The sequence below is a fragment of the Prionailurus viverrinus genome, chromosome B4 (genome assembly GCF_022837055.1).
Source record: "Prionailurus viverrinus isolate Anna chromosome B4, UM_Priviv_1.0, whole genome shotgun sequence".
In the NCBI taxonomy this organism is placed as follows: Eukaryota; Metazoa; Chordata; class Mammalia; order Carnivora; family Felidae; genus Prionailurus; species Prionailurus viverrinus.
This window is the reverse complement of record NC_062567.1, coordinates 135,148,957-135,176,150: the sequence shown is the minus strand read 5'-3', so window position 1 is coordinate 135,176,150 and position 27,194 is coordinate 135,148,957. Positions and strand designations below refer to the sequence as shown.

The window sequence follows — 27,194 nt, the reverse complement described above, 5'->3', positions numbered from 1 at the left end:
CAGTGATTTCTCATTTTCTCTTTTTCAGTGATTTCTCATTATGGATTATTATATTTGGTTCTTTTTCCACCTAGTATAATTTCTTATCTCTAGTTATTATTTGGGGCTATCTTACTGCATATTTATATTTATTATAATCTTTATTATGATTTATAAAATTAATTTCTTTTAGAAAGTAATCAAAATATGCGTTATAAATAAGTAAATAAAATACTAGCCTACAAGCACTGTAAAATCAGTATGTCTGAAACTAAATTAATGTTCTTTCTAAATCTTGATCTCCTGTATTTAATTCTTGGTACCACTATTCTAGCTAAATGAAGTTCTGGTTTTTTCCCCAAGGATTTCCTCATAACCTCTACAATCCCAGTCTATTGGACCAGTCTGTTTTTCACATAATTGCCAGAATGGTCTGTTTAAAGCTCATGTCTGATCACTTCTGTCTCCTATGTGCTACCATCCCATTCCGTGTTAATCCCCTCCGCGCCCTCATAGACTCCCTGGTCCTTAGTGGTGTTCAGTCCCCATTTTCCCGTGAGGGCACACAAAGAGCTCCACGATCTGCCCTGCCTGCTAGCCGTACCTCTGTGCTATTCCTTCACTGTCGCGTTACTTTCTAGGAATTCCAAACTCACGTTGCCTCTGTCTCCATCCCACCCCTGTGACACACGCACGTACGCACAGTCTGTGTGTCCGTGCCCCGCTGCCTGCATTCCACCACCTCCCTTTTCTGGGCTACCTCCTACCTGTGTGTGTCAGAGACTGCAGTTGCCTGCTTAGTATCCCTTTCCCTGTTTTCCTTACTAACAGAAGCCTGATCTTCCTGCGTGACAGTCTAGGAGGGACAATTGGAAGTAAATGGCAGTCATCAGGAGTCCTGCCAGGAAAATTTCTTAATAGAACTTTTACCTCCTTTTGTGAAACGTAGACACCGTAGCTGGAGCTGTAGGATTCTCCTGGACTACCAAATGACTTTGAAACGGTCACGTAAGAGATTCAGACATGCACATCACTAGTGACACATAGTGGAAACGTAAAGTAAGCTTTGTGGAGAACTTAAAAGCAGAAAAGGAGAGGAGCCTATGTGGTTCTTCACCTTTCCTTCAGTGTGAGTGAAACACGGTTTGGCCAGGCAGACATAGCCCGAGCTGCAAGTGTTCCCAGAGAGGGATGCTGCCTCCATATCACTGCACATTGTGAAGAAGTCAGAGGAGTCAGCAAGGTGTGTACCAGTGGGCTTCCCAAACTGCCCTCCCGCTCAGAGAGAGCCTCCCGTTAGGAGCTCAGTCTCTATGCCACTGCTGTTGCTATCCAGTGAAGATGTGACGTTTTCCCCAGAGCCATTTCAGACCATGAGCAAACTGATCGCCAAGCCGACAGTTGGGAAGGAAAGGAGCCCCTAAAGCCTTCCAGAAGATAACAAGGCTGTCTCCCTTGAAGAGTGATCCAAATACTAAGGATGGTACAGCAATATTCTGTCAGGAGTCTGGGTTTTTGTTAACTCTGGCGTCACCGTAAAAACCCTGGAACGCGTACCTCTGTAATTGTGAGACAGAAATAAACTGAGTTTTCTGGTAAATATAGCTAGTTAACGTCTAACTAGTTCCTCTGATAAGATACAGTGGAAGCCTTCGCCTCTTCAAGAAGCCTTCTGCAGAGCAGCTGGGTTGGAATCCTCCAGTTTTATGCTTCCAGATTATTCTGAGTATGATTCTAGCTTCTCATCGCTTTATGTTGTAATGATATGTTTCTTTTCCCCACGAGAGTGATTTGCGGAGGGTCAGTACCATATGTCACTTCTTTGGTCACTCCGGTCCCCGGTATGGAACGTCTCAAACACAGTAGCACGCAGGGAATGTTTGTCTGAATGAAGGAATGAATGAGATTCCTATTTGTTGACTTCTTTTTTTTTTTTTTTAAGCTCACATTGCATGGTTTTAGTCTTACACAGTTGGTCTGCACCTGCTTTCACCAAATAATTAGAAACATTTGCAAAACACTGAGAATCATTTACTGCATAAAGTATATGATTACTCACTGGACTATAAACTTGAAGCTATTTTGTACCTCTGACTCTGTTTAAATTTTTTTCTTCCTCCCGGTTTCATTTGCATCGGGGAGAATGTGATATGCTTGGTATCTAAGGCTGTTTTCATAATATGCCACTGGCATGTGGTAAGAAATTCTTCAAAACACAGGAATATATAATGCAAACTATTTGATACCAAATTTGCCTCTCATTATTGAATATGTTTGGAACTAACGTACAATTTACTTTGAAACTTTTTAATGGCTGCTAATCTGTTGCCTAGAATTGCTTTGGGCCTTAGCAAAACAGGACTTGTATTTGTGGTTCATTTATTGGCTAGTGTCTGTCCCTTCATAAGTTGGGTATTTTATTCATAAATTTCATTAAGTGGTTTTTCTCATCTATAAATTCTCAGCTGGAAAAATTTCCATATTATGTCCAATCTTTATCTTCCTTATGTACATCTCTCCAGGATAAAATGTTTTTAATTTTACAGACAGTAGCTCTTGATGGAACATTATTTTTAAAATCTGGGGTGATCTCTGGAGGATCAAGTGACTTAAAATACAAGGCTAGATGCTGGGATGAGAAGGAGATAAAGAACTTAAGAGACAGAAGAACCCAGCTGATCCAGGAATTAAAGGTAAGCCCATGCTGTAGACATTGTAGCATACTAAGGAGAGTAATTGTGTTTTTACACAAATTTTTGGACTAATACAAGGACTATGCCTGTTTAAAAAAATTCAAGTAAAGCAAAATAGAATAAATTAAAATATAAAAATCTTTCTCTTACCTATCCTTACATCTCCATGATATTTGCTAAACACAGTCTGATATATAGCCTCTGGAAATTTTCTCTGTATATGTAAGTAAATATATTATTTTTTCTACTTGTTTTATGTAGACTTTTGCTACAAATAATGTTTGCAACAAGCTTTTTCATTTAATGTTATGACACGGACACGTTTTCATCTTAGCATACAGAGAATGACTTTTTTATTTTAAATGTTTATTATTTATTTTGGCGGAGAGAAAGAATGCGAGCGGGGGAGGGGCAGAGAGAGAGGGAGACACAGGATCCGAAGCAGGCTCCAGGCTCCAAGCTGTCAGCACAGAGCCTGACATGGGGCTCGAACTCAGGAGATCATGACCCGAGCCGGAAGTCGGACGCTTAACCGACTGAGCCACCCAGGCTCCCGGAGAACCACTTATTTTTAATGAATCCTGCCTGGTATTTCATTATATAGATTGTGTTTATTGCACCAGTCTCCAATAACGGATGTGTTGGTTTTTGCTATTACAAATGATGCATCATTATACATTAAAAAAAAATTTTTTTAAGTTTATTTTTATTTACTTTGAGAGAGAGAGAGAGAGCGAGCAAGTGGAGGAGGGGCTGAGAGGGAGGGAGACAGAATCCCAAGCAGGTTCCGCACTGTCAGCACAGAGCCTGATGCAAGGCTCGAACTCACGAACTGGGAGATCGTGACCTGAGACAAAGTCAAGAGTTGGACGCTTAACCAACTGAGCTACCCAGGTGCCCCTCATTACATGTTCTTTAGAGGATGAAAAACAAAGTACCTAGGAGGATAAATTCTGTAGCCACACTGCCTGAGTTTGAATCCTGGCTCTGCCACTTGCTGGCAGTATGACCTTGGGCCAGATACCTAACCCCATTGTATCTTAGTTTTCCTGCCTGTAAAATGGGGAGAATAAAAGTACCTTCCCTTTAGGGTTATTTTAAGGATTCAATCAGATAATCCAGTTAAAATACTTAAAATGGTATCTGGCATGTGTGAGTACTGTATACATGTTTGTTGATATTCTTTAAAATACCTTTATTTGGGGGCGCCTGGGTGGCTCATACAGTTAAGCGTCCGACTTCAGCTCAGGTCATGGTCTCCTGGTTGTGAGTTCGAGCCCCGCGTCGAGCTCTGTGCTGACGGCTCAGAGCCTGGAGCCTGCTTTGGATTCCGTGTCTCCCTCACTCTCTGCCCCTCCCCCGCTCACGCTCTGTCTCTCTCAAAAATAAACAGTAGATAAATAAATAAAATATCTTTGTATAAATACATCTCTAAGATGAATTCCTGTAAGTGGAATTTCCAGGTCTAAGGGTATGTATGTTACTAAATTCCCATCAAAAGAAAACCTATAGTAGAATGTGTATATCCCTAGAGGGCTACATAGGAAATTAACAGATTTTTAATCTTTGCCAATCTGATTGGTTAAAAAAAATATCTGATTGTTTGAATATGCATTTCTTAAATTATAACTGAGGTTGAGCATTTCCTCATATATTCATTGGTTCTTTGTAATTTCTGCTATAAAGTACTTATTTCTTGTGCACATTTTTCTATTAGGCTGCTTGTTATTTTATTACCTACTTTAAGAATTATTTTTGGGGCACCTGGGTGGCTCAGTCGGTTAAGCATCCGGCTTCGGCTTAGGTCATGATCTCATGGTTCGTGGGTTTGAGCCCTGTGTAGGGCTCTGCGCTGACAGCTTGGAGCCTGGAGCCTGCCTCGGATTCTGTGTGTGTGTCTCTTTTGCTCTCTGCTCCTCCCACACTTGTGTGTGCCCTGGCTCGCTCGCTCGCTTGCTCTCAAAAATAAATAATAGAAAACATTAAAAAAAAAAAAGAATTATTTGTATAAGTAAATTAATTCTTAGTCATATATGTTGTAAATATATTGTGTGACTTTTTGTTGGCTTTAATGAGGTGTAATTTATATACAGTAATAGGCACCAATTTTAAGTGTGTGATTCAGTATGTTTTGACAGTTGTATGTAGTCATGTAATTGCCCCCACAATCATATTTAGAACATTTCTATCACCTTCCAGATTTCCTTATGGTTGGCCTCCTCCCCTGGACCCTGAACTGAGACTGGGGGTAACAAAGTACCTTCATAGCACTGTTAAGAGGATTAAGTGGGTGAATAAATGTAAACTTTATAGAACACTGATCAAAGTACTCAATAAATGTGAGATATTATTTAAAATATCCATGAAATAATTATAAAAACTGATCATATACTTGTCCATAATAGAAATCTCAATAGGTTTTTAAAAGGTCACCTTGATTATAATTAAATTAAGTTAGAAGTAACAACTAAAAAAATTTTCGTTTGCATAGAAATTAAGAAATGTACTTATAGGTAGTTTGGGGATCAAAGAAGTAATGAAAAGGCAAATCACAACATGTCTGTAAAGTGGTAAATGGGAAGTCTGTGAGACATATAAAAGCTACATCAAGAGGAAATACCTTCAGAAGAAAGATTCAATATAAGGGCATTTATTACTTTAAGAAATTAGAACAACAGCCACAAAATAAACAGAAAAAACTTATAATGCAATTTTTTAAGCTAAAATTAATTAGAGAACAAGTCAAAATAGAAAAAAGACTAGTGAATCTAAAAGCTGTTCTTTTGAAAGGCTAAGAAATTGCAATTTTAATAAAGGGAGGAAAAATTAGAAGCAAAAATATACAGCCTGCAAATGACAAAATTAAAATCATTTAAAGAGAATCTTAAAAGCAAATAACTATGTAATAACAAAATAAAAAATCTGAAAGAAATGGGATATTTTCAGAAAAATATAATTAAGAATATAAAGATAAATATAGGGACGCCTGGGTGGCTCAGTTAAGTGTCCAACTCTTGATCTCAGTTCAAATCTTGATCTCACGGTCATGAGTTCAAACTCCACACTGAGCTCTGTTCTGGGTATGAAGCCTACTTAAAAGAAGATAGGTAGATACATACATACATACATACATACACACATAGATAGATAGATAGATAGATAGATAGATAGATAGATAGATAGACAGAGAGACCGACCAACTAGAAAAGAAGTGGGACATTTGAAAAGTTAGGCAGTGGTGCAGTCTGCTGGCCAGGCCCCATCCATAACATCTTCCTTTCTTGCTTGGCTCTATTACAGAATCATAAAAAAACTAAGACAACTTGATTTCCTAAGTTTCATTGTAGCTACCAGTGGCCACGTGACCGTTTTAGAGATACAGATGGAATTATTGGTAGTCACTTGCATTTTCTTCTTCCTTACCGGAATTCAGTCAAGAGGCCTGGGGAGGCAGCAGCCATCTTGCACCAAGAGGCAGCAAGCATGAGGATAAAGCCACTGTACTAAGAAACTAAAAGTTAGATGCTGTTGTTGAGGAACTGCATCAGCCTGCATCACACTGCTTTTGTGTGAGAAAAATAAACCCATATTTTTTTTAAGCCACTGCTAGCTGGGTGACCCACCATTGAATAAACACGCCCAGAATGTAAAATAGACAGCAGCTGTGGAAGACAGTATGGTGGCTCCTTTAAACATTCAAACTAGAATCATTGTATGATCCAGTAATTCTGCTTCTGGGTATATACTCCAAGGAATTGAAAGCAGGGTCTAGAAGAGATAGTTGTACACCCATGTTCCTAACGGTATTATTCACAACAGACAAAAAGTAGAAGCAACCCAAGTGTTCATCGCTGGATGAATGGACAAACAAATGTGTTCTGTACATACAGTGAAATACTCATCCTTAAAAAGGGAGGAAATTCCAACACCTGCTACACGGTGGAAACCTGAGGATGTGATGCTACATGAAATAAGCCAGTCGCAAAAAGACAAATACTGTAGGATTCCACGTACGTGAGGCCCCTAGAGTAGTCAGATTCATAGAGACAGAAAGTAGACTGCCAGGTGCCGGGGCTCGGGAGTGCGGAGAACGGACTGTTGTTGTTCACTGAGCATAAAGTTCTTCAGTGGGCAAAAGTTTTAGTTTTACAAGATGAAAAGACTTCTGGAGAAGGGCCACACAACAACAGACATGCATCTTAGACACCACTGAACTGCACACTTGAAAATGGTAAAGATGGTGAATGTTCTATGTGTTTCACCACAATTGAGACAAGGATTCTGGGCCTCGTGGGTTTCCAGGTGACTTCTAATATAATTCTAATCTTCAGTAAGGCATCCTAGATTATAGAAAAGGACGGAACTTGCCAGCTTATTTTATAAAGTTAGTATAACTTAAATTTCAAATATTATGAAGATAATACAAAAAAATAAAACTGGGAAATGACTTCTGCTGTGAATATAAATGCATAATTCTCAAATTAAATATCAATATAGAGAATTCAGTGATGTAGTAACAGAAAAATACATCTGCCTGAATAGCATTTGTTCCAGGAAAACATGGGCATTTCAATATTAAGTGATCAATCAACATAATCCATTATAATAACAAATCGAAGGCAGGAGAAAAATCATATCATTATATGTAAAAATGTATTTGGTAAAGTTCAGCAGGTAGCTCTAATTAAAGTGCTAACTAAAAGAGTAAATGGTGGAAATGATTTAAATAAATAGCTTTTACCCAAACCTAACAGGTGTAATTGCTTAAATGGTGAAACATTAAAGCCGTGTTAAAATTAGGAAGTAGACTGAGATATCTATTATCAACATTATTATATAATGTCTTGGAAATTATGGTAAATATAGTTAGGCACAAATGAAATTTGTATAAATCTTTGAAAAGAAAAAAACTAACTTTTTGCTGATAATAGGATTATAGTTTTGAAACTACTAGATTTAATAAGCTAATGGGAGGGCTATGTAGATAAACAAAACTCTAGTTTTTCTCTGGATTATCAAAAAACATCTAAAAGTGGGAAAAGATTCTCACAATAGGAATAACTGTAAACCTAAAGACACAGTAACTGGGGCACCTGGGTGGCTCAGTCGGTTAAGCGTCCTACTCTCCATCTTAGCTCAGGCTATGATCTCAGGGTTCATGGGTTCAAGTTCCATATTGGTCTCTGCGTGAACAGCACAGAGCCTGCTTGGAGTTCTCTCTCCCTCTCTGTCTCTGCCCCTTCCCAACTTGTGCTCTCTCTCTCTCTCTCTCAAATAAATAAAGATTAAAAAATTTTTCTAGAAAATAAATCTTAATGAAAAACACAAAGAGGAAAGGCATACTATATTCTTGGGTTAGAAATCTTCTAATTAATATAAAACTAAATACAATTTTAATTAAAATATTGAGGAGGGGTGCCTGGGTGGCTCAGTTGGTTAAGCATCCGACTTCAGCTCAGGTCACGATCTCACAGGTTTGTGAGTTCGAGCCCCGCATCGGGCTCTGTGCTGACACCTAGGAGCCTGGAGCCTGCTTCAGGTTCTGTGTCTCCCTTTCTCTCTGCCCCTCCCCCATTCATGCTTGCTTGCTCGCTCGCAAAAATAAACATTGAAAAAGAAATTTTAATGTTATTGAGGATTTTTTTAAACACAGAATCTCTTTTTAAACTTTTTGAAATGTTACTTATCTTAGAGAGGGGGGGGGCAGAGGTGAGCAGGAGAGGGGCAGAGAGAGAGACACACACACAATTCGAAGCAGGCTCCAGGCTCTGAGCTGTCAGCCCAGAGCCCAATGCGGGGCTCAAATCCACAAACCACAAGATCATGACGTGAGCTGAAGTCCGACGCTTAACTGTCTGAACCACCCAGGTGCCCCTTACTGAGGACTTTTTAACTTGATAAAATGACGTTCTAATTTTTACAAATGAAGAATTCCCTAAGATTAGTAAAAGAAAATATGTGACAAAAGTGGGAAAGGTAGAACTTCTCTTGCTGGTGCACAGAATATACCATGAGAAGCCATTGCAGTCAAGCTGATGCATTATTGACATAGGGATGGACAGACTAATGAAACAGAAGAGGAATTCCAGAAATACTCCCAGTATACTGACAACTTAGTGTACAACAAAGATGATGTTTCAGTTTGGTGGGAAAAGGATAGATGGTTTAGTAAATGGCATTGGCATATCTAGAGAAAGTAATGCTATGCCCCGTGTTATAACACAAAAATAAATTCCAGATTAAACGCCCGAATGTAAAAAAGGTAAATGAGAATAAAACCCATCGTATACAGTTTTTTAAGTTTAAAATGAAGACTAGGTTCTCTGCTTATCAAAGAGTTCTTTCCAAGTTGACATGAAAAAGACATGATAGAACATCTGGGGACAGGATAAGATTAGACAGTTTGTGGAAAGAAGTTGTCCATTGGCCAATAAACATGAAAAAATGCTCAGTATAGAATATAGCACTCAAGGGAATGCAAAGCAAATTCAGATTACTTCATACCTATCCGTAAGGCTTGGAAATATATATAAATGCTGGAGGAGAAGTAAAGAAACATGTACTCCTCCGTTATTTATGGAAAGGAGAGTTCTAGCCTTAGGGAAAGCAGCGGTAGCTGCTGTTAAACACGTGAATACATTTGACCCCTTGATCGCACCCTGAGGATCTATTGCATGGAAATGAAAACGTGAACACTTAATGGTGTGCATACAAGTATGTTGTTGCAGCTGCTGGCAGTGGCAGAAACCCAGCCCATCATTAAGAGAACAGTTGGATAATTTTGGTACAGGTACACTCTGGAATAACACACAGCCATTGAAAGAATTGATCTGGAGCTTTATCAATTGACTTTTGTGAGTAACTGAGAAAAACAGGAGGCAGAAACACGTATGCAACATGATTCTAAACTTGTAAAACAAGTGACTCTGTGTACGCATATATTCATGTAAAGACTAGGAGGAAAATACAGAAGGACATATACTAGGAAGTTAATCTGGTTGAGTAATAGGGTGGGCGAAGGAGGAAGGGGATGCGCTAAAAGCAAGGCCGATTCCATTTCAGCCGCTTAACGTGCCTTGTATGGAACACACGCTTCCCATTCCTCGTTTTTCATTCCTGTTTCCTGTTCGGAAGTGTGTTAGTTTTTGAGGGTGCTTGTCGTAGGGCATCGTGGGCACTCCGGATGGCTTGTGTACTTAGTTGCCAGTCTCTTATCAGAAGAAGGGAAGATGGGGAGTGCCTGGGGGGCCCCATCGGTTAAGCGTCTGACTCTTGATTTTGGCTCAGGTCACAGTCTCACTGTTCGTGAGTTTGAGCCCTGCATCGGGCTCAGCCCTGCTGGTGTGGAGCCTGCTTGGGATTCTCTCTCTCTCCCTCTCTCTCTCTCTGTCTCTCTCTGCTCCCCTCTGCCGGCTCTCTCTCTCTCTTTCTCCCTCTCTCTCAAATAAATTTTAAAAAGGAAAGAAGGGAAGGTGGGGCGTGGGTGTGGTTATATATAAAAATTAGTGAATTATGAGATCACTGGTAAATGAAAGTGCTGTTCTCTTATAAAGTGTTCTGATGTTTCTCTCCCTTGTTAGGATCTCATGAAGATACTTCGCAAGGAAGCTGACTTGAAACAAATACAGACTCTAGTACAAGGAACTCATACACGACTCAAATATTCCCAGAGTGAACTAGAGATGATTAAAAAGAAGCAACTTGCTGCTTTTTACCGGGTAATATGGGCTTACATAAAACTTGGTGGAGATTAGAACCAGGACAGAGAATTTCAGGAATTCTATATCTATAACACCATGTGATTTCGGCACTTTATCCCATGATTGAGATTATATTTTTATGGTTGTTAATCTGGATACACAGGTGTGCCTGCAGTTACCTTATCTTATGGATTCCCTTTTTATTCCAAAAGATTCCTGTCACCTTTTTTTGCTTCACCATCCAAAGCTAAAACAGCTATTTTACAAAGAAAATTTTCTCTTTCGAAATTAGGAGCAATCTCAGCTACAGAGTGAGCTGCTGAACATCGAGTCTCAATGTACTATGTTGAGTGAAGGTGTGAAAGAACGGCAACAACGAATCGAAGAATTTCAAGAGGAGATAGACAAGGTCACGCGCCGTGTATTTACGACCGATTGGCATGTCGAGTAGAGTTCTCAACCAGATAGCGGATTTAGGGCTTCTTGCACATACACTAAAGCAGTTCGATAAGTGCCTGGTTTTATTGGTCTGCCAAATGAGTTTGTGGCTTTGGAGAACCCCTGCAGCACCTCTCGAGGGGTCATGACCAGTGCACACTTACTCCTGCTCTCTTCTCCTTGCCATTGTAAAAATGAGGGCCTTTTTCCTCTCCCACTGCCCTTAACGGCGAGAAAGAAAGAACTTTTCATTCGGATTAGTTTTTAAAGTTGCTTCTTCCCTCAGTAATTGTTTCTTGAACGTTTATTGTATATACCAGGCACAGTGCTTGCCTCTGGGGCAACAAAGATCTGGTCATCTAGCCTCTGCTGGTAACATGACAGGAACTTTGTGGCTCAATTCACGCCGCTGTTGATCCTGTCTAATCCTGAGGAAGTTGTCTGTCACACCATCGCTGAGTAACTTCCACTCATTGCTTTAGTTCTGCCTCGTGTCACAGGTTTTGAAACCACACTTATGTTACTTTAATTATCTTTTTTCCAGGTTAAGTGCCCCTAATGCTTTAATCATGTATGTTGACCGTGGATTTAAGACCAGCTCTGGCAGCCATCCCCTGGGCTCTCTGTTGTTTATCAACGCCCAGAACAAAGTTTAAGGCCAAAATATCGTCTGACCTCTACAGAGTACCATGGGACTCAACACATAGAACTATAACTCTCCATAGTTTTGATTATCTAGTTATGTAAATTATGACTTACCACTGCATGAATGATACCACATTCATGCTTAATTTATATTCAACTAAAACCTGAAAGTTTTTAACATGTCCTGCTGTTTAAAACAACAAGTTTCTCTTATCCTGTAATTGTATATAAGTAAATGCAGGGCTTTAAAGATATTGAGGTTAAATGTTATTTTGTTGGGATTTGGCTCATTCTAGTTTTTCCAGATCTTTCTGAGTCTTAATTCAATGTTCCAGTCTTCATGGCTTCTATTGCCCAAGACTCTATAGCATTACTTACATAGAAAGAATATTTTATTTATTTATGTAGAATGTTATATTATGGTGTAGCTAACGTAAAGGAAATATTTCTGATTTTGTTAAACACCTCATAAAGCCAAAACCGTTAATAAGGCCAATTATGAGCTTTCTTATTTAGTTTTTAGAGTAAGAAATTTGAAAATAGATGGGTGTCGTTTGTGGAGTTAAAGAGAAAGAAATCACTGGCTCCTCAGAGTACAATAATGCTTTTCAGATTCGTATTTAGCCTAATTCAGGAAGTTCTTGGTGGGAAGAATTTAGATTTAAGCATTGTCTGTATACTTTCTAAAAATTAATTAGTAAACCAGTTGTTTTGAAATAATTTAAAAGGTTGAAGATGATATTTTCCAACACTTCTGTGAAGAAATTGGTGTGGAAAATATTCGTGAATTTGAGAAGAAACATGTTAAACAGCAACAAGAAATTGATCAAAAAAGGTATTTTTATCAGAAGATGTTAGTAAGCAACTTACACATATATAAACGTAACTATTATTTCTTAATTTAAGGGAATTGTGGCTGAACGAATCTTTATTTCAGTTCATCAAGAAATATCTAGTAAACATTCATATTCTTATAGAGATAGAATTCTTTTATTCAGTAACTTTTTTTTTAATGTTTATTTCTTTTTTTTTTTTTTTTTTTTAAATTTTTTTTTCAACGTTTATTTATTTTTTGGGACAGAGAGAGACAGAGCATGAACGGGGGAGGGGCAGAGAGAGAGGGAGACACAGCATCGGAAACAGGCTCCAGGCTCCGAGCCATCAGCCCAGAGCCCGACGCAGGGCTCGAACTCACGGACCGCGAGATCGTGACCTGGCTGAAGTCGGACGCCCAACCGACTGCGCCACCCAGGCGCCCCTTTAATGTTTATTTCTGACAGAGAGAGACAGAGCATGAGTGGGGGAGGGGCAGAGAGAGAGGGAGACACAGAATCCGATGCAGGCTCCAGGCTCCGAGCCGTCAGCACAGAGCCCGACGCGGGGCTCGAACCCACGAACGGTGAGATCAGGACCTGAGCCTCAGTCGCTAGCTCAACTGACTGAGCCACCCAGGCGCCCCTATTCAGTAACTTTTTAAAGAGAGAAAGCATAAATATACGAAATAAGAGAATGAGGATATACTTACACAAACATAGTAGTTATTAAAAGAATAATAAGGCAGTAATTTACTTCTCTATAAATATCCATGTATATGGATACAATTTGTAATTTTCAAGAAATAACATATTACCAGGATAGAAAAATCTGAGGAAGTCAGTTACCATAAGAAAGGAAAGTAAAAAAGCTTTCTGCCCACCACACCCTTCCCCAAATTCACCAGGCATGTATGGTTTCACAAATGAATCATCCCAGCAAACTTTAAAGGCATAAGGAACTTCAACATTTAACATTTAAACGAATGTTCAATATTTAAACTTCTTCATGGTATAGAAGAGGAAGTTTTATTAAATGAACATCTTTTTATTAAATGAACATAATATAATATTGAGTAATATTGATGCAAAAAATCCAAAAAAGGTATGTACATATACATCTAAATCATTCCTACCGGTAAATAACCAAATAAGTTTTAAAAGGAAACAGGCAGTGCAACAACAACAGCAAAATATTCCACCATTATCAGTGTAGATTTCATTCTGGAAATAAAAGGATGGTTCCGTATCAGGGATTATTGCTATAATTTGCCATATTAATGATCAGAGGGGAAAAAAAAATCAATCAAGTCTAGAAATGATTAAGAGAACTAGACAGAATTCAGCATCCATTCTTTTTTTTTTTTTTTTTTTCAATTTTTTTTTTTTTTCAACGTTTATTTATTTTTGGGACAGAGAGAGGCAGAGCATGAACGGGGGAGGGGCAGAGAGAGAGGGAGACACAGAATCGGAAACAGGCTCCAGGCTCTGAGCCATCAGCCCAGAGCCCGACGTGGGGCTCGAACTCACGGACCGCGAGATCGTGACCTGGCTGAAGTCGGACGCTTAACCGACTGCGCCACCCAGGCGCCCCTCAGCATCCATTCTTGATTTGAAATTCTTAAAATGTGAGTAGGTATCTATAATATGAGAAAATATACCTTATCCTAAATCAGCATTATGTTTTCATGAGTAACGTTGGAAAACACTAGAAGTATTCCTAGTAAAATCAGAAATGAGAAGAATATTCAGTATCACCGTTACCTAATGTGCTCCTAGAAATAATAGTCAATAGAGTTAGACAAGAAATATAAATAAGGCATAAACGTTTGCAAAGGAGGAAACAAAACTTCCACTGTTGGCAGGTTATAGGATATATATCTAGAAATTCCTAGAAAACAAATTAGAAATTGAAATTCCTAGAAAACTGTTAGAAACAAAAAAGCATTCAGTAATGTGGTTGAATACAAATATTAATATGAGAATTTTAGATTAAAAATTAATATAAAAATTAATTTTAAAATTAGTAGCCTTTCTATATAGAAACTACCAGGGAGACAATGTGTAGGGAGAAAATATCTCAATTATGTTAGGAAAAAAGGTGTAAAATACTTGGTACTTGGGAATAAAGCTACTAAATGTGAAAGTATATAAGGAAACTTTTAGGGGCACCTGGGTGGCTCAGTCAGTGTCCAAATCTTGATTTCGGCTCAGGTCATGATCTCCCAATTCGTGGGTTTGAGCCATTGGGCTCTGTGCTGGCAGTGTGGAGCCTGCTTAGGATTTTCTCTCCCCCTCTCCCTCTCTCTCTCCACTCTCTCTCTCCCTGCCCCTCACCCCTCTGAAAACTAAATAAGTTTTTTTTTTAAAAAAGAAATTTAAACAAGACAGAGAAATAATAAAGTTGAATAAAAAGAAAAGGCAGGGGCACCTGGGTGGCTCAGTCAGTTAAGCGTCCGACTTCAGCTCAGGTCATGATATCACAGTTTGTGAGTTCGAGCCCCGCACTGGGCTCTGTGCTGACAGCTAGGAGCCTGGAACCTGCTTCGGATTCTGACTCCTTCTATCTGTGCCCCTCCCCCACTGGTGCTCTGTCTCTGTCTCTCAAAAATAAATAAATGGAAACAAAGGAAAGAAAGAAAAGAAAGAAAAGGCATACTAGTTCTTTCATAGGAAGACTCAGTATTATAAAGAAGTTGGTTCTCCCTAATTTAAGCCATAATTTCATCTCAACACATGTATGGACAAGGTTTAAAAAAAAAAAAAAAAACAACTGGGTAAGCTGATTCTAGAGTTCACATTCAGAACTAGCTAAGAAAAAATCTGAAAAGGGTAATGAGAAAGGACTAGGACTCCCAGATTTGAAAACATGTATAAAGTTGGATTAATTAAAATCTTGAGGTACTTGCTCACAAATAGAGTCCAGATCTATAAGGGAAATTCAATATAAAGCTGGCATTTCATATAAGTAGAGAAAAAATATACTTTACCAGTAAATCATGTTGGGATACGTGTGTTTCCAACCTGGAAAAACGTACTTGGGTCCCTGTCTCATTCTTCAGACTCAGATCAATGCCAAACATTCTAGTAAATAAAATGAAGGCATAAAAATACGAGGATAAGCCATAAGAGAATTTTCAAAAATAATCTTGGATTAGAGAAGGTCTTTCAGTATGACTTAAACACCGGGAACCATAAAGGAGAGGATAAAATGCAAAGGTAAAGAAATAAAGATGTTTTGCATGGCAACAGTACCGAGAAGAAAATCAAGACAAATGACAATCCGGGGGAGAACATATGTACACATATATGTTTAGAAATCGTAAAGAGTGGTTGCCTCTGAGAAGACTGACAAGGTGGGAAAGAGATATTTTTTGTGTATTCTTGCACCTTTTTAATTTTGTACCACATCCATGTATTATCTATTCAAATGTGATTGTTTTGGTAATAGGACTATAAATTCTAAATTTAAGGATACAATAGTGACAATGACAAGGTTGTACCGTAAGTCAAAGGACAGTCCCTTTGCCCAAGGGGTGTAATCATTTTATGTTTAAAAGTAGTCAAAGTCATGCAGAAACAGGAAACACAAAGCATTTATGATTGCAGATTATTTAAGGTCTAGACTTATACTCATCTAGATGATTGGTTTATTTTGTATTAGGTACTTCTCTTTTTTTCAGTTTTATTGAGATAAAATTGACATGCATCACTGTGTTAAGTTTAAGGTGTATAGCATAATGGTCGGAGTTACATGCATTGTAAAATTGTTACCGCAATAAGTTTAGGTAACATCCATCATCTCACATAGACCAAAAATCAAATATAATTTTTATTTTTACTTGTAAAAGTTTTTTATTTCCTGTGTAGTTGACATGCAGTGTTATAGCAGTTCCAGGTATACAATATAGTGATTCAGCAGCTCTATGTGTTACACCGTATGCTCATCAAGATAAGGGTACTTACCCTTAATCCTCTTTACCTATTCCACATATCTCCCACCCACCTCCCCTATGGTAACCATGTACTTGTTCTCTAGTTAAGAGTCTGTTTTTTGATTTGCCTCTTTTCCTTTGTTCATTTGTTTTGTATTTGTCTTTCTCTGACTGACTTATTTTGCTTAGCATAATACTCTGTAAGTAGCTCCATTCAGGTCATTGCAAATGGCAAGATTTCATCCTTTTTTATGACTAATATTCCATTGTATATACATACTGCATCTTCTCTATCCATTCCTCTGTTGATGGACACTTGGGCTGCTTCCAAAGTTTAGCTATTGTAAATCTGCTGTAAACATAGGGATGCATATATTCTTTTGAATTAGTGTTTTCATACTCTTAGGGTAAATACCCAGTAGTGTGATTACTGGACTGTAGGGTAGTTCTGTTTTTAACTTTTTAAAAATGAACCTCTATTGTGTTTTCCACAGTGGCTGTACCAGTTTGCATTCCCACGAACAGTGCATGAAGGTTCCTTTTTCTACACACCCTCACCCGCACCTGTTTTTTCTTGCATTTTTTTTTTTATTTTAGCCATTGTGATAGGTGTGAGGTGATAACTCGCTGTGATTTGTATTTCCCTGATGATGAGTGATGTGGAGCATCTTTTCAAGTGTCTGTTGGCCATCTATGTCTCCTTTGGGGAAATGTCTGTTCATGTCTTCTGTTCATTTTTAAATGGATTATTTGTTTTTTGGGTGTTTTGTTTCTTGGGTGAGTGGTATAAGTTCTTTATATATTTTAGATACTACCCTTTGTCAAATATGTCATTTGCAAGTATCTTATTCTGTAGGTTGCCTTTTAGTTATGTTGGTTGTTTCCTTTGCTGTGCAGAAGCTTTTTATTTTGATGTGGTCCCAATAGTTTATTTTTGCTTTTATTTTTCTTGCCTCAGGAGACATATCTAGAAAAAAGTTGTTCTGGCCAATGTCAGAGACATTATTGCCTGTCCTCTATTCTAGGATTTTTATGGTTTCCGGTCTCATATCTAGGTCTTTAATCCATTTTGAGGTTATTTTTGTGTGTGGTGAAAGAAAGTGGCCCAGTTTCCTTCTTTTGCATGGAGCCGTCCCGTTCTCCCAGCGCCATTTGTTGAAGAGACTGTCCTTTTCCCATTGTATAGCCTTGCCTCCTTTGTCAAAGATTAATTGACCATATCGTGGGTTTTTTCTGGGTTTTCTATTCCATTCCTTTGATCTGTGTGTCTATTTTTGTGCTTGTACCATACTGTTTCGATTACTACTTTGTAGAATAATTTGAAATATGGAGTTGTGATATCTGCAGTTTTATGTTTTTAAGATTGCTTTGGCTATTCAGGGTCTTTTGTGGTTCCAGACAAATTTTAGGATTATTTGTTCTAGTTCTGTGAAAAATGCTATTGGTATTTTGGTAGCAATTGCATTGAATATGTAGATTGCTTAGGGTAGTACAGACGTTTTAACAATATTTGTTCTTCCAGTCCATGAACATGGGATGTCTTTCCATTTCTTTGTATTGTCTTCAGTGTTTTATAGTTTTCAGAGTATAGGTCTTTCACCCCTTTGGTTAATTCCTAGTTTATTCCTAGGCATTTTGTTATTTTTGATGCAATTGTAAATGGGATTGTTTTCATAATTTCTCTTTCTGATGCTTCATTATTAGTGTATAGAAATGCAATGGATTTCTGTATATTGGTTTTGTGTCCTGCAACCTTACTGAATTTATTTATCAGTTCTAGTAGTTGTTTGCTGGAGTCTTCAGGGTTTTCTATATATGCTAGCATGTCATCTGTAAATAATGAAAGTATTATTTCTTCAGTACCAATTTGGGTGCGTTTTATTTCTTTAAAAATGTTTTTAAATGTTTGTTTATTTTTGAGAGAGAAAGAGTGCACAAGCAGGGGAGGGACAGAGAGGGAGACACAGAATCCAAAGCAGGCTCCAGGCTCTGAGCTGTCAGCAATGGAGCCTGATGAGGGACTCCAACCCACGAACTGTAAGATCATGACCTGAGCCCAAGTCAGATGCTCAACTGATTGATCCACCCAGGTGCCCCACTTTTTTTTTTTTTAATTTTTTAAATGTTTATTTATTTTGAGAGAGAACATGCACATGCATGTGAGAAGTGGGGGAGGGGCACAGAGAGGGAGGGAGAGAGAGAATCCCAGGCAGGCCCTGTGCTGTCAGCACAGAGCCTGATGCAGGGCTTGATCCCACGAACCATGAGCTGATCATGACTTGAACCAATATCAAGAGTTGGACACTTAACCAGGTGCCTGGATGTCTTTTATGCCTTTTTCTTGTCTGGTTGCTGTAGCTAGGACTTCCAATATTATGTTGAATAAAAGTGGTGAGAATGGACATCTTGTCTTGTTCCTGACCTTAGGGGAAAAGCTCTCAGTTTATTCCCATTGAGTATAATGTTAGTTGTGGGTTTTTCTTATAATCAAATATAATTTTTAAATACAAAGGTAATATGTACCTCTTAGAGAACATAGAAAAGACTTTTAAAAAATATCAGTCATTATCCCATTGTCTAGAAATAAAAAACTATCAATATTTTGGCCCATTCCTTTAATTTTATTCTCTATAATTCATAGTCCATTTATTTATTCAACACCTATTTAATGTAAGCCTCCCATGAGTTAGGCACTCTTCTAGGCACTGACACTACAACAGTGAACAAAGCAGGTCAAGCCCCTGCCTATTCTGTGTCCTTTGCATTTCCATGTACATTTTAGGATGAGCTTTTCAGTTGCTCATAAAAGTCTGCTGGAATTTTGATTGGGACTGTATAAATCTATAAATCAATTTGGGAAGAATTGACATGTTTTAATGCTAATGCATGAATAGTAACCGTCTTCACTTATGTAGATTTTCCTTAACTTCTCTCATTAATGTTCTTTAGTGTTCAGTGTACAAATTTTATTCACATTTTGTTCAATTTTAAGTACCTTATATTTTTATGCTATTATAAATAGAACTGTTTTTAATTATCAATTTCAAATAGATTGTTGGTAATATATTGAAATAAGATTGGTTTTTATAAATTGACCTTGTATGCTACAACTTTGCTAAACTCATTAGTTCTAGGAGCTCTTTTTATAGATTCCTTGGGATTATTTATATAAACGATCATATTTCAGTAAAAATAATTCTATTTCTTCTTTTCCAAGGAGTGTGGCTTTTATTTCTTTCTCTTGTCTTACTGCACTAGCTAGAACCTCCAGTACGATGTCGAGTAAGTAGAAGTGTTGAGAGCGGACATCCTGCCTTATTCCCAGTCTTAGGAGCAGAGCATTCAGTCTTTCACAGTTAGATATGGTTTTAATTTTAAGGTACCCTTTAGCAGATTGAGATAGTTCCTTTCTATTTGTAGTTTGCTTAAATGTTTCATCATGAATGGATACTTTTTCTGTCGTCTTTTGAGATGATTACATGGTTGGGGTTTTTTGTTGTTTATTAATGTAGTAAATTATACTGATTGATTTTAGAATGTTAAACCAACTTGATATACCTAGGATAAACCCGATTCAGTCGTACTGTATTGTATCCTTTTCAAATATTTTTGGATCTGATTTGCTAAAATTTTGTTAAGGATTTTTGCATCTACATTCATGAGTGTATTGGTATACATATTTTTTTCTTGGAATATCTTTTTTTTTTTAATTTTTTTTTTTTTAATGTTTTTATTTTTGGGACAGAGAGAGACAGAGCATGAACGGGGGAGGGGCAGAGAGAGAGGGAGACACAGAATCTGAAACAGGCTCCAGGCTCTGAGCCATCAGCCCAGAGCCTGACGCGGGGCTCGAACTCACGGACCGCGAGATCGTGACCTGGCTGAAGTCGGACGCTTAACCGACTGCGCCACCCAGGCGCCCCAGGAATATCTTTGTCATGTTTTTGTATCAGGGTAATGCCTAATGCCAAACCCATAAAATGAATCAAGAATTGTTCTCTCCTCTTGTTTTTTCTGGAAGCGTTTTTGTAGAATTAGATTACTTCTCTCTCTCCTAAAAGTTTGGTAAAATTTGCCAGTGAAGCCACTGAGGCCACCTACCTTTCTTCGTGGGAAAGTTTTTAGTTACAAATTCAGTTTTCCTAATAGATGTAGGGCTAGTCGGGGTATTTTTTTCCTTGAATGTGTTCTGGTAGTTTATTTCTTTCAAGGAATTTATGTGTTTCACCCAGGTTGTCAGATTTATTAACATAAAGTTATTAATAATAATCACTTTTTATCCTTTTTAATGCCTGTAGGATCTGTACTGATATCACCTCTTTTATTTCTGATATTGGTGATTTATCGTCTTTCTTTTCTTCTTGATTCCTAGCTAGAGGTGTATTAGTTTTATTGATCCTTTCTAAGAGCAGCTCTTGGCTTCGTTGGTTTTCTCTGTGGTTTGTCTATGTTGTTGATTTCTGTTCTCACCTTGTTTTCTTCCTTCTACTTATTTTGGTACATAAGCATTATTTTCTAATATAAGTATTTCTAACTATCTTTCCTTGCAACTATTGCTTATACTGTATCCCACTACTTCTGGTATGTTGTGTTTTCAGTCTCATCCCATTCAAAATATTTTCGAACGTCCCATGTGATTTCTTCCAAAGACCCTTCTGGGGTTCAGAAGTGTGTTGTTTAATAGACACCTGCTGGGGGGTGGGTGGAGTATTCTTTCAGTGGCAGTTAAATCTAGTCACTCGAATCCTCTCTGTAACTTACTGGTCCTCTGCCTGGTTGTTCAGCAAACACTGAGAGGGGTGTTGAAATTTCCAAGTGTACTTTTGGATCTGTCCATTTCTTCTTCTGGTGGTGTGAGTTTACTTTATTTTAATTTAAATTTTTTTAATGTCTTATTTATTTTTGAGACAGAGGCAGAGCGTGAGCAGGGGAGGGGCAGAGAGCGAGCGAGACACAGAATCCAAAGCAGGCTCCGGGCTCTGAGCTGTCAGCAGAAAGCTCAATGCAGGGCTCGAACTCACAAACTGCGAGATCGTGACCTGAGCCAAAGTCGGACGCTTAACCGACTGAGCCATCCAGGCGCTCCAACTTTATGTATTTTAAAGCCTTGTGATTAGGTCTATACATATTTGGGATCATTAGGTCTTTTTGCTGAATTAACCCCTTTATCCTTGTAAAATGCCCCCCTCTTTATCCCTGTCATATTCTTTTTTTCTGAAGTCTGCCTGAACTTCAGTAGATTATCTTTCTAAAGGATTATGTCTACTACTGTTTATTGAATTTCTCATAAAAATCCAACTGGAATTCTGATTGAGATTCTGGTTCTGATTATATATTTATTTGGGGAGAACATCTTCAAAATATCAAGTCCTCTCATCTAACAACATAGTATGGCTCTTCATTTATTCTAATCATCTATATTCTTTATTAGAATTTTAAAGTTTTCTTTTCCATTGAGATCTTGTGTTATCATAAGTTACTTCCTAGATATTTTAGAGGTGTTTTTTTTTTCTCTTATGAATAGTATTTCTTTTTATGCTGTATTTCTAGTTGGTTTCTACTGGTGTAGAAACATGCTATCGACGTTTAGATCGATGTAACATATGATAAGTTCGCTAAAATCTCTCGTTACCTCCAGTAGCTTATCTATTATGTACCTGGGATGCCTCTGACATCCGACTGAAACTGTGGAGTAGGCAGTTGAATGTACAGGCTAGGAGTTCATGGGAGAGGTGCAGGGAGAGATATAAAGTCTGGGTCTGTATGCAGATGGCACTGAAAGCCACGTGCCTGGGTGAGATCACCAGAAACTATTAAAGGAGCAGCCAGTGAGGGGAGAGGAAAGCTGGAGTAGTGTGGTGTCCAGAGCCAGTGAAGAAGTGTCTCACTCATAGGTGGTCTGCATACGAGTCTGCAGCAGAAATAGGTCCTTCGGGGGTTTGTTCTTAACCACCACCACAGGTGCTATTGTCAGCGGCTAAGAGCAGAGCCTCCGAGGGTGTCACACCTGGTTCCACCATGTCCTGACTGGGTGGCCTTGGGCAGGAAACTTGGCTCTGCCTGGGTCTGCTCGTCCTCATCGTAAACAGGGATAGTACTACCACCCACCTCAGAGAGTCATAGGACTTAAGTGAGTTAAATCACATAAAGGTGTTTGTAACAGCGGCTGGCATGCAGTAACCTCTCACGGAATAGCACTCGGTTTTTATCATTCCTGTTCTTGTTGTGGTCTGTGTATCAGCAGGATCTAGCACCATCTCTGATGACAGTGCTGTAAAATGTTTCTGGATTGAATGTTGCTGTTAGGGTATGTGAGGGAGACAGGATGGGAAGAATGAGCTACAGTTGGTCTTGGAATTCTTTACGAGGAGTCTGTGAAGCTGGCAAAGTAGGAAGTGCTTCGGGAAGGAACATGTTCTTTAGTTCCCAAGTTTGGAGTTTGTGGACAACTAGCCATTTGCAAAGACTGACGAAATAAACAAGAATAAGCACATAAATTGTAACTTAAAGAGGAAGGGAGGGAGGGAGATAATAAAAGATTGAGGAAACATGTATCATATGCAGTGTATGAATTCTGATTCAAACAAACCAGTTGTTTTTTTTAACGAGACTCAGGAAATCTGGCAGTGATCACAATTTAATATTAAGGAATTGTCATCAGTTCTATCTATAGTCGTTTGTGGTTTTGTTCTAATGGTCACTTCACTTTCAGAGACACATACTAAAATGTTGACAAATGAAATGATACGATGTCTGAAATGTGCTTCAAATAACCCAGTGCTGGAGAGCAGTGCCCAGTAGAGTTCTAGATGAAACAGGATTCATTATAATATTCCTTCTACTTTTGTAGTTTTTAAAAAATTTTCCGCGATAACAATTAAAAATAAAGAACTAAAGGCTCTTGACCACTTGTAACACTTGACTCTGTTATGCTAGATTAGAATTCGAGAAACAGAAAACTCGGCTTAACGTTCAACTTGAATATAGTCGCAATCAGCTGAAGAAGAAGCTGAATAAGATCCGTACGTTAGAAGAAACCATCGGAAAAGGCGGAGAAGACATCGATAGCCTAAAGAAGGTAACTAATTATAGGCGGCCGAAGTGCGTTGCCATTGAAATGATCTCTTTCATTGCGTAAACACTGTTGGACTCCTGAAGCGTTCTCATAGTGACGGGAAGGGTAGGGGGCAGGTTTGAGAAATATTGGAAGTAAAACCAGCAGGTTCACAAATTATTAGGTGTTGAAGTGGGAGAGGCGTGTGGGGGGTAGGTGCCGCTGAGGACTCCTGAGTTCTAATTTGGGCAATTCGTGGATAGAGGGGCAAGTTAAAGAGAGGAAAGTCTGGACCCACGGAGCTTGAGTTGCCTGTGTGAGATCTAGATAGCAAACTCTAGCAGGTGAAGGGCACGTGGAGAACAGGAGAAGCCCGGGCTGGTTAATGGGAGTAGATTGAAGCCATATGCGCATGGTTGAGACCTCACCCCCCCCCCCCCCCCCCCGCAACCCTCCAACCCCGCCCCGCCGCCCAGACAGAGCAGTAGATGCTGAGGAACAGTGAAGCGAGGGGGGAGCTCGGGAAGGAGGAAATGAGGACAGTTGTCAAAAAGGTAAAGTCTGGGAGATGTCTGCTTAATTGCCAATTAAGAGGTCATTGTTGCAAAAACATTTTCATTGGACAACGTCCAATGGAACAGAGTCAGAGGGTAGCAAGCCGAGGAATGAATCCAAAGTGAAGGACAAAGGCAGGTAGTAATTATCAATCTCCAAGAAGTGTAGAACCAGAGTGGGTCACATTCGGGAATAGAAGTTCAAGCAGCACACAGGATCACTGCTTTGCTTTATTGACGAGATGATCTGTTGACCTTATTAACGTAAAAGATAATTAAGTCTACAATGCAAATCATCTTCATTCAGGCTGAAGAAACTTGTCTGCAAATTGTGGATGAACTCATGGCGAAGCGGCAGCAACTTAAGGACGTATTTGTCACTCAGAATGCCAACACGGAGAAGGTCCAAGCTCAGCTTGAAGAAGAACGGAAGAAAGTTCTGGCTATTGATAGGTAATGAAGAAGTTTGTCAGCTTAAAGGACCATAACCAGAGTTTTAAAGACATTTACTACCAATTTAAAATCTGTTAGAGGCAGTTTGTTATTTGAGTATGTGTCCCACATCACACCTTTCAGACATTCTCATTTAGGGGAAAACCAAAAGAGGCGGTCAGTTGTTGAGAATGCATAGTTCTTTTTGGCAGATGCAGACGTGGCCCTGAACCCCTCTGACACTGGTGTACAGGGTCTTCCTGCAGTGCGTCTGGGTGAGGACGCACGGCGGGCCGGGGGGGGATCTGGAGCCAGCCCGTGTGGTTGGTACCCCGGTTCTGCCGCTTACACGCTGTGCCTGCCTTTCCTCAGAAGGAAATACTAACGTGGGGATCTCATAGTGCCTGCCTCCCCGGACGGTTGTCGGGGATTCAGTGAGGGGTTGTTCATAGGACACTTAGAACCTGGCACATGATGAGCATGTGTGTCTGTCGTGATGGTGACAAGGACACTTGGAGTCAGGTGGCTTGTTGCACCCCAGCGACCTCTGCTTTTCAACCGTAAGTGGTCAGATGAAACGTGCACTCTGTTTTTGCTCCACTCTTGGCACTGCATAGTTTTCCTCACTGTTCAAAGCCCTTCAGCATTTCGAGATAGAGCAGAAAGTTCTTTGTCTAAGGTTTCTGAGTGGAGTTAAAGTTCATCTACTCTTGAGTTGTTTTCATGGTTGTATTTAGTTTAAACAGAACCACATCTCTGTTTATCATCATATTCTTGAAAACCACATAATTCTTCATTTATTTTATTTTTTGGTCCTGTTTCTGGGACCTCTTAAAAATACCACGTTGTTTTACTTGGTAAAACCCCCAAACCCCCATTTAAGACAGAAGGCATTACATTAATAGGGGCTGTAGGAAATAGGTATGTCATGACTTACCTGGTAAGACATTTCTCTTGTTAAAAGATTGTCTCTCTTGGTTTGAGGCTCTAAAGTGTAGAGCTTATATTGAGGGAGAAATGCAGCTTGAAAAATTACATAGATTTTAAAGCCAAACTAGCCCGATGAAAGTAATTATGTTTATTATTTGAAAATGCTCCATTGGATAAATTAATTACATTCATGGCCTTTCTCAAGAGCGTTAAAGTTTACATAACAGCATCAGTGCGATAACTCTAGAACTTACAGCACTCCTAGGAAAAAATCTTTTCCATGCAGTTTTATTTGTAACACATTCGTTTCTCTTCTCTGGTACAGCTCGAATGGGTAAAATATAATCACTTCTCATATCTGTGTATTTACAGGGAAGTGGGAAAATGGCAAAAAGAAGTTGTCATCATTCAGACTTCTTTGGAACAGAAACGGCTAGAGAAGCACAATATGCTGCTTGACTGCAAAGTTCAAGACCTTGAAATAATTCTTTTGTTGGGATCGCTGGACGACATCGTTGAAGTGGAGGTATTCTACCACGTGACTTCAAAATGCACGCAGCTGTGGGGAACTTGTGTAACGCCCGGTGGCTGCTTAGCCACGTCCCAGCGCTGCAGACGGTTCCCCTGGCCCCACCCAGAGCCCCGTTAGGAGTGGAGGGGACATCTCCTGGGAGGCAAAAGGGGCAAAAGGATGGTCGTTACAGAGGACTGGGCGTCTTGTGCCGTCTCTTCCATCTCTTGCCCATCCACGTCCTTTGAGCCCCCGCGGGATGGGCCAGTTTCTTTCCCACACGTCAGATACCCGAGAGTGGAGTGAGAGCCGCTGGAGTTAGCGACCTCTGGGGGTGCCTTCAGACAGAGTATCTTCCGGTTAGCTCGCCACAGGATGCAACAGAAACGGCTGGTCCTGCCTTTCAGGTCATTCCTCTCTGAGCCCTTTCTTCCCTGGGGTCTCCCCCCTACCTCCCTCCTCCCCGCCCTGCTCTGCCCGGCAGTCAGACACCTACTCTGTTCCATCCACCCTCCACTCCAGAAGTCCTTCGTCCTTGCTAACATGATTACTTCTCACGACCTTATACTCCAAGTCTTTGTCTTTTTTCTCTATTTTAGCAGAGATCACATTCCAGACAGGAGGTAAGGAAAGGAGAAAGCCCTTTCCAGGCCACAAATGACATAAACCCAGTTCAGAGGCTTTAAAGGGGGTAAAGGGACAGGACTGGAATGGAGGCGATCTCATGCCAGACTCAGTCCAGGAATTTGAACACTATCAAGAACTCTTTCTGGCTCAGTATATATTGGCTTTATTCTCCCAAATGGGCCTTCCCCACAAGGCTACAGCTGTAACCACTAGTTCTGACCAGAGGGGAAAGAGAACTCTCCCCTACTCTCTGCTGGGAAAATCCTGGGGAAGAACTCTGGCTCGTTCTGGGTCACAGGTCCACTTGTGTAGATGCAGAGAGAGAAGGGAGGGGGTCTGTTAACAGCAGAAGTACATGGGAGCAGAAAAACAATAGTCATTATACTCTAGAAAGAAAAATAGTATTTTTTTTTAATTTATTTTTTAGAGCAAGCGCTCCAGCAGGGGAGAGGGGCAGAGAGAGAGAGAGAGAGAGAGAGAGAGAGAATCTTAAGCAGCAGCCTGACATGAGGCTCAATCTCATGACCCTGGAATCATAACCTGAGCCAAAATCAAAAGTCCGATCCTCAACTGACTGAGCCACCCAGGAGCCCCTGCATTCACTTTTTAAAGCATGATGCTTCTTTTTTTTTTTTTTTTCAATGTTTATTTATTTTTGGGACAGAGAGAGACAGAGCATGAACGGGGGAGGGGCAGAGAGAGAGGGAGACACAGAATCGGAAACAGGCTCCAGGCTCTGAGCCATCAGCCCAGAGCCTGACGCGGGGCTCGAACTCTGGGACTGCGAGATCGTGACCTGGCTGAAGTCGGACGCTTAACCAACTGCGCCACCCAGGCGCCCCTAAAGCATGATGCTTCTTAAGAATAAAGTGTTGAGGGGCGCC

General features: G+C 39.6%; 1 protein-coding gene across 5 annotated transcripts in view; it reads left to right on the top strand.

The window, feature by feature from the left end:
• Positions 1 to 27,194, top strand: part of SMC1B (structural maintenance of chromosomes 1B) — a 78,361-nt gene that overhangs the window by 40,262 nt on the left and 10,905 nt on the right. For all 5 annotated transcript variants that reach the window (XM_047866769.1, XM_047866771.1, XM_047866774.1 and 2 more), the window contains 7 exons: positions 2,526 to 2,672; positions 10,253 to 10,390; positions 10,665 to 10,781; positions 12,184 to 12,290; positions 23,139 to 23,280; positions 24,118 to 24,263; positions 25,545 to 25,698. In XM_047866769.1, coding sequence (XP_047722725.1) covers positions 2,526 to 2,672; positions 10,253 to 10,390; positions 10,665 to 10,781; positions 12,184 to 12,290; positions 23,139 to 23,280; positions 24,118 to 24,263; positions 25,545 to 25,698 — 951 coding nt within the window. The remainder of the gene's footprint in view (positions 1 to 2,525; positions 2,673 to 10,252; positions 10,391 to 10,664; positions 10,782 to 12,183; positions 12,291 to 23,138; positions 23,281 to 24,117; positions 24,264 to 25,544; positions 25,699 to 27,194) is intronic.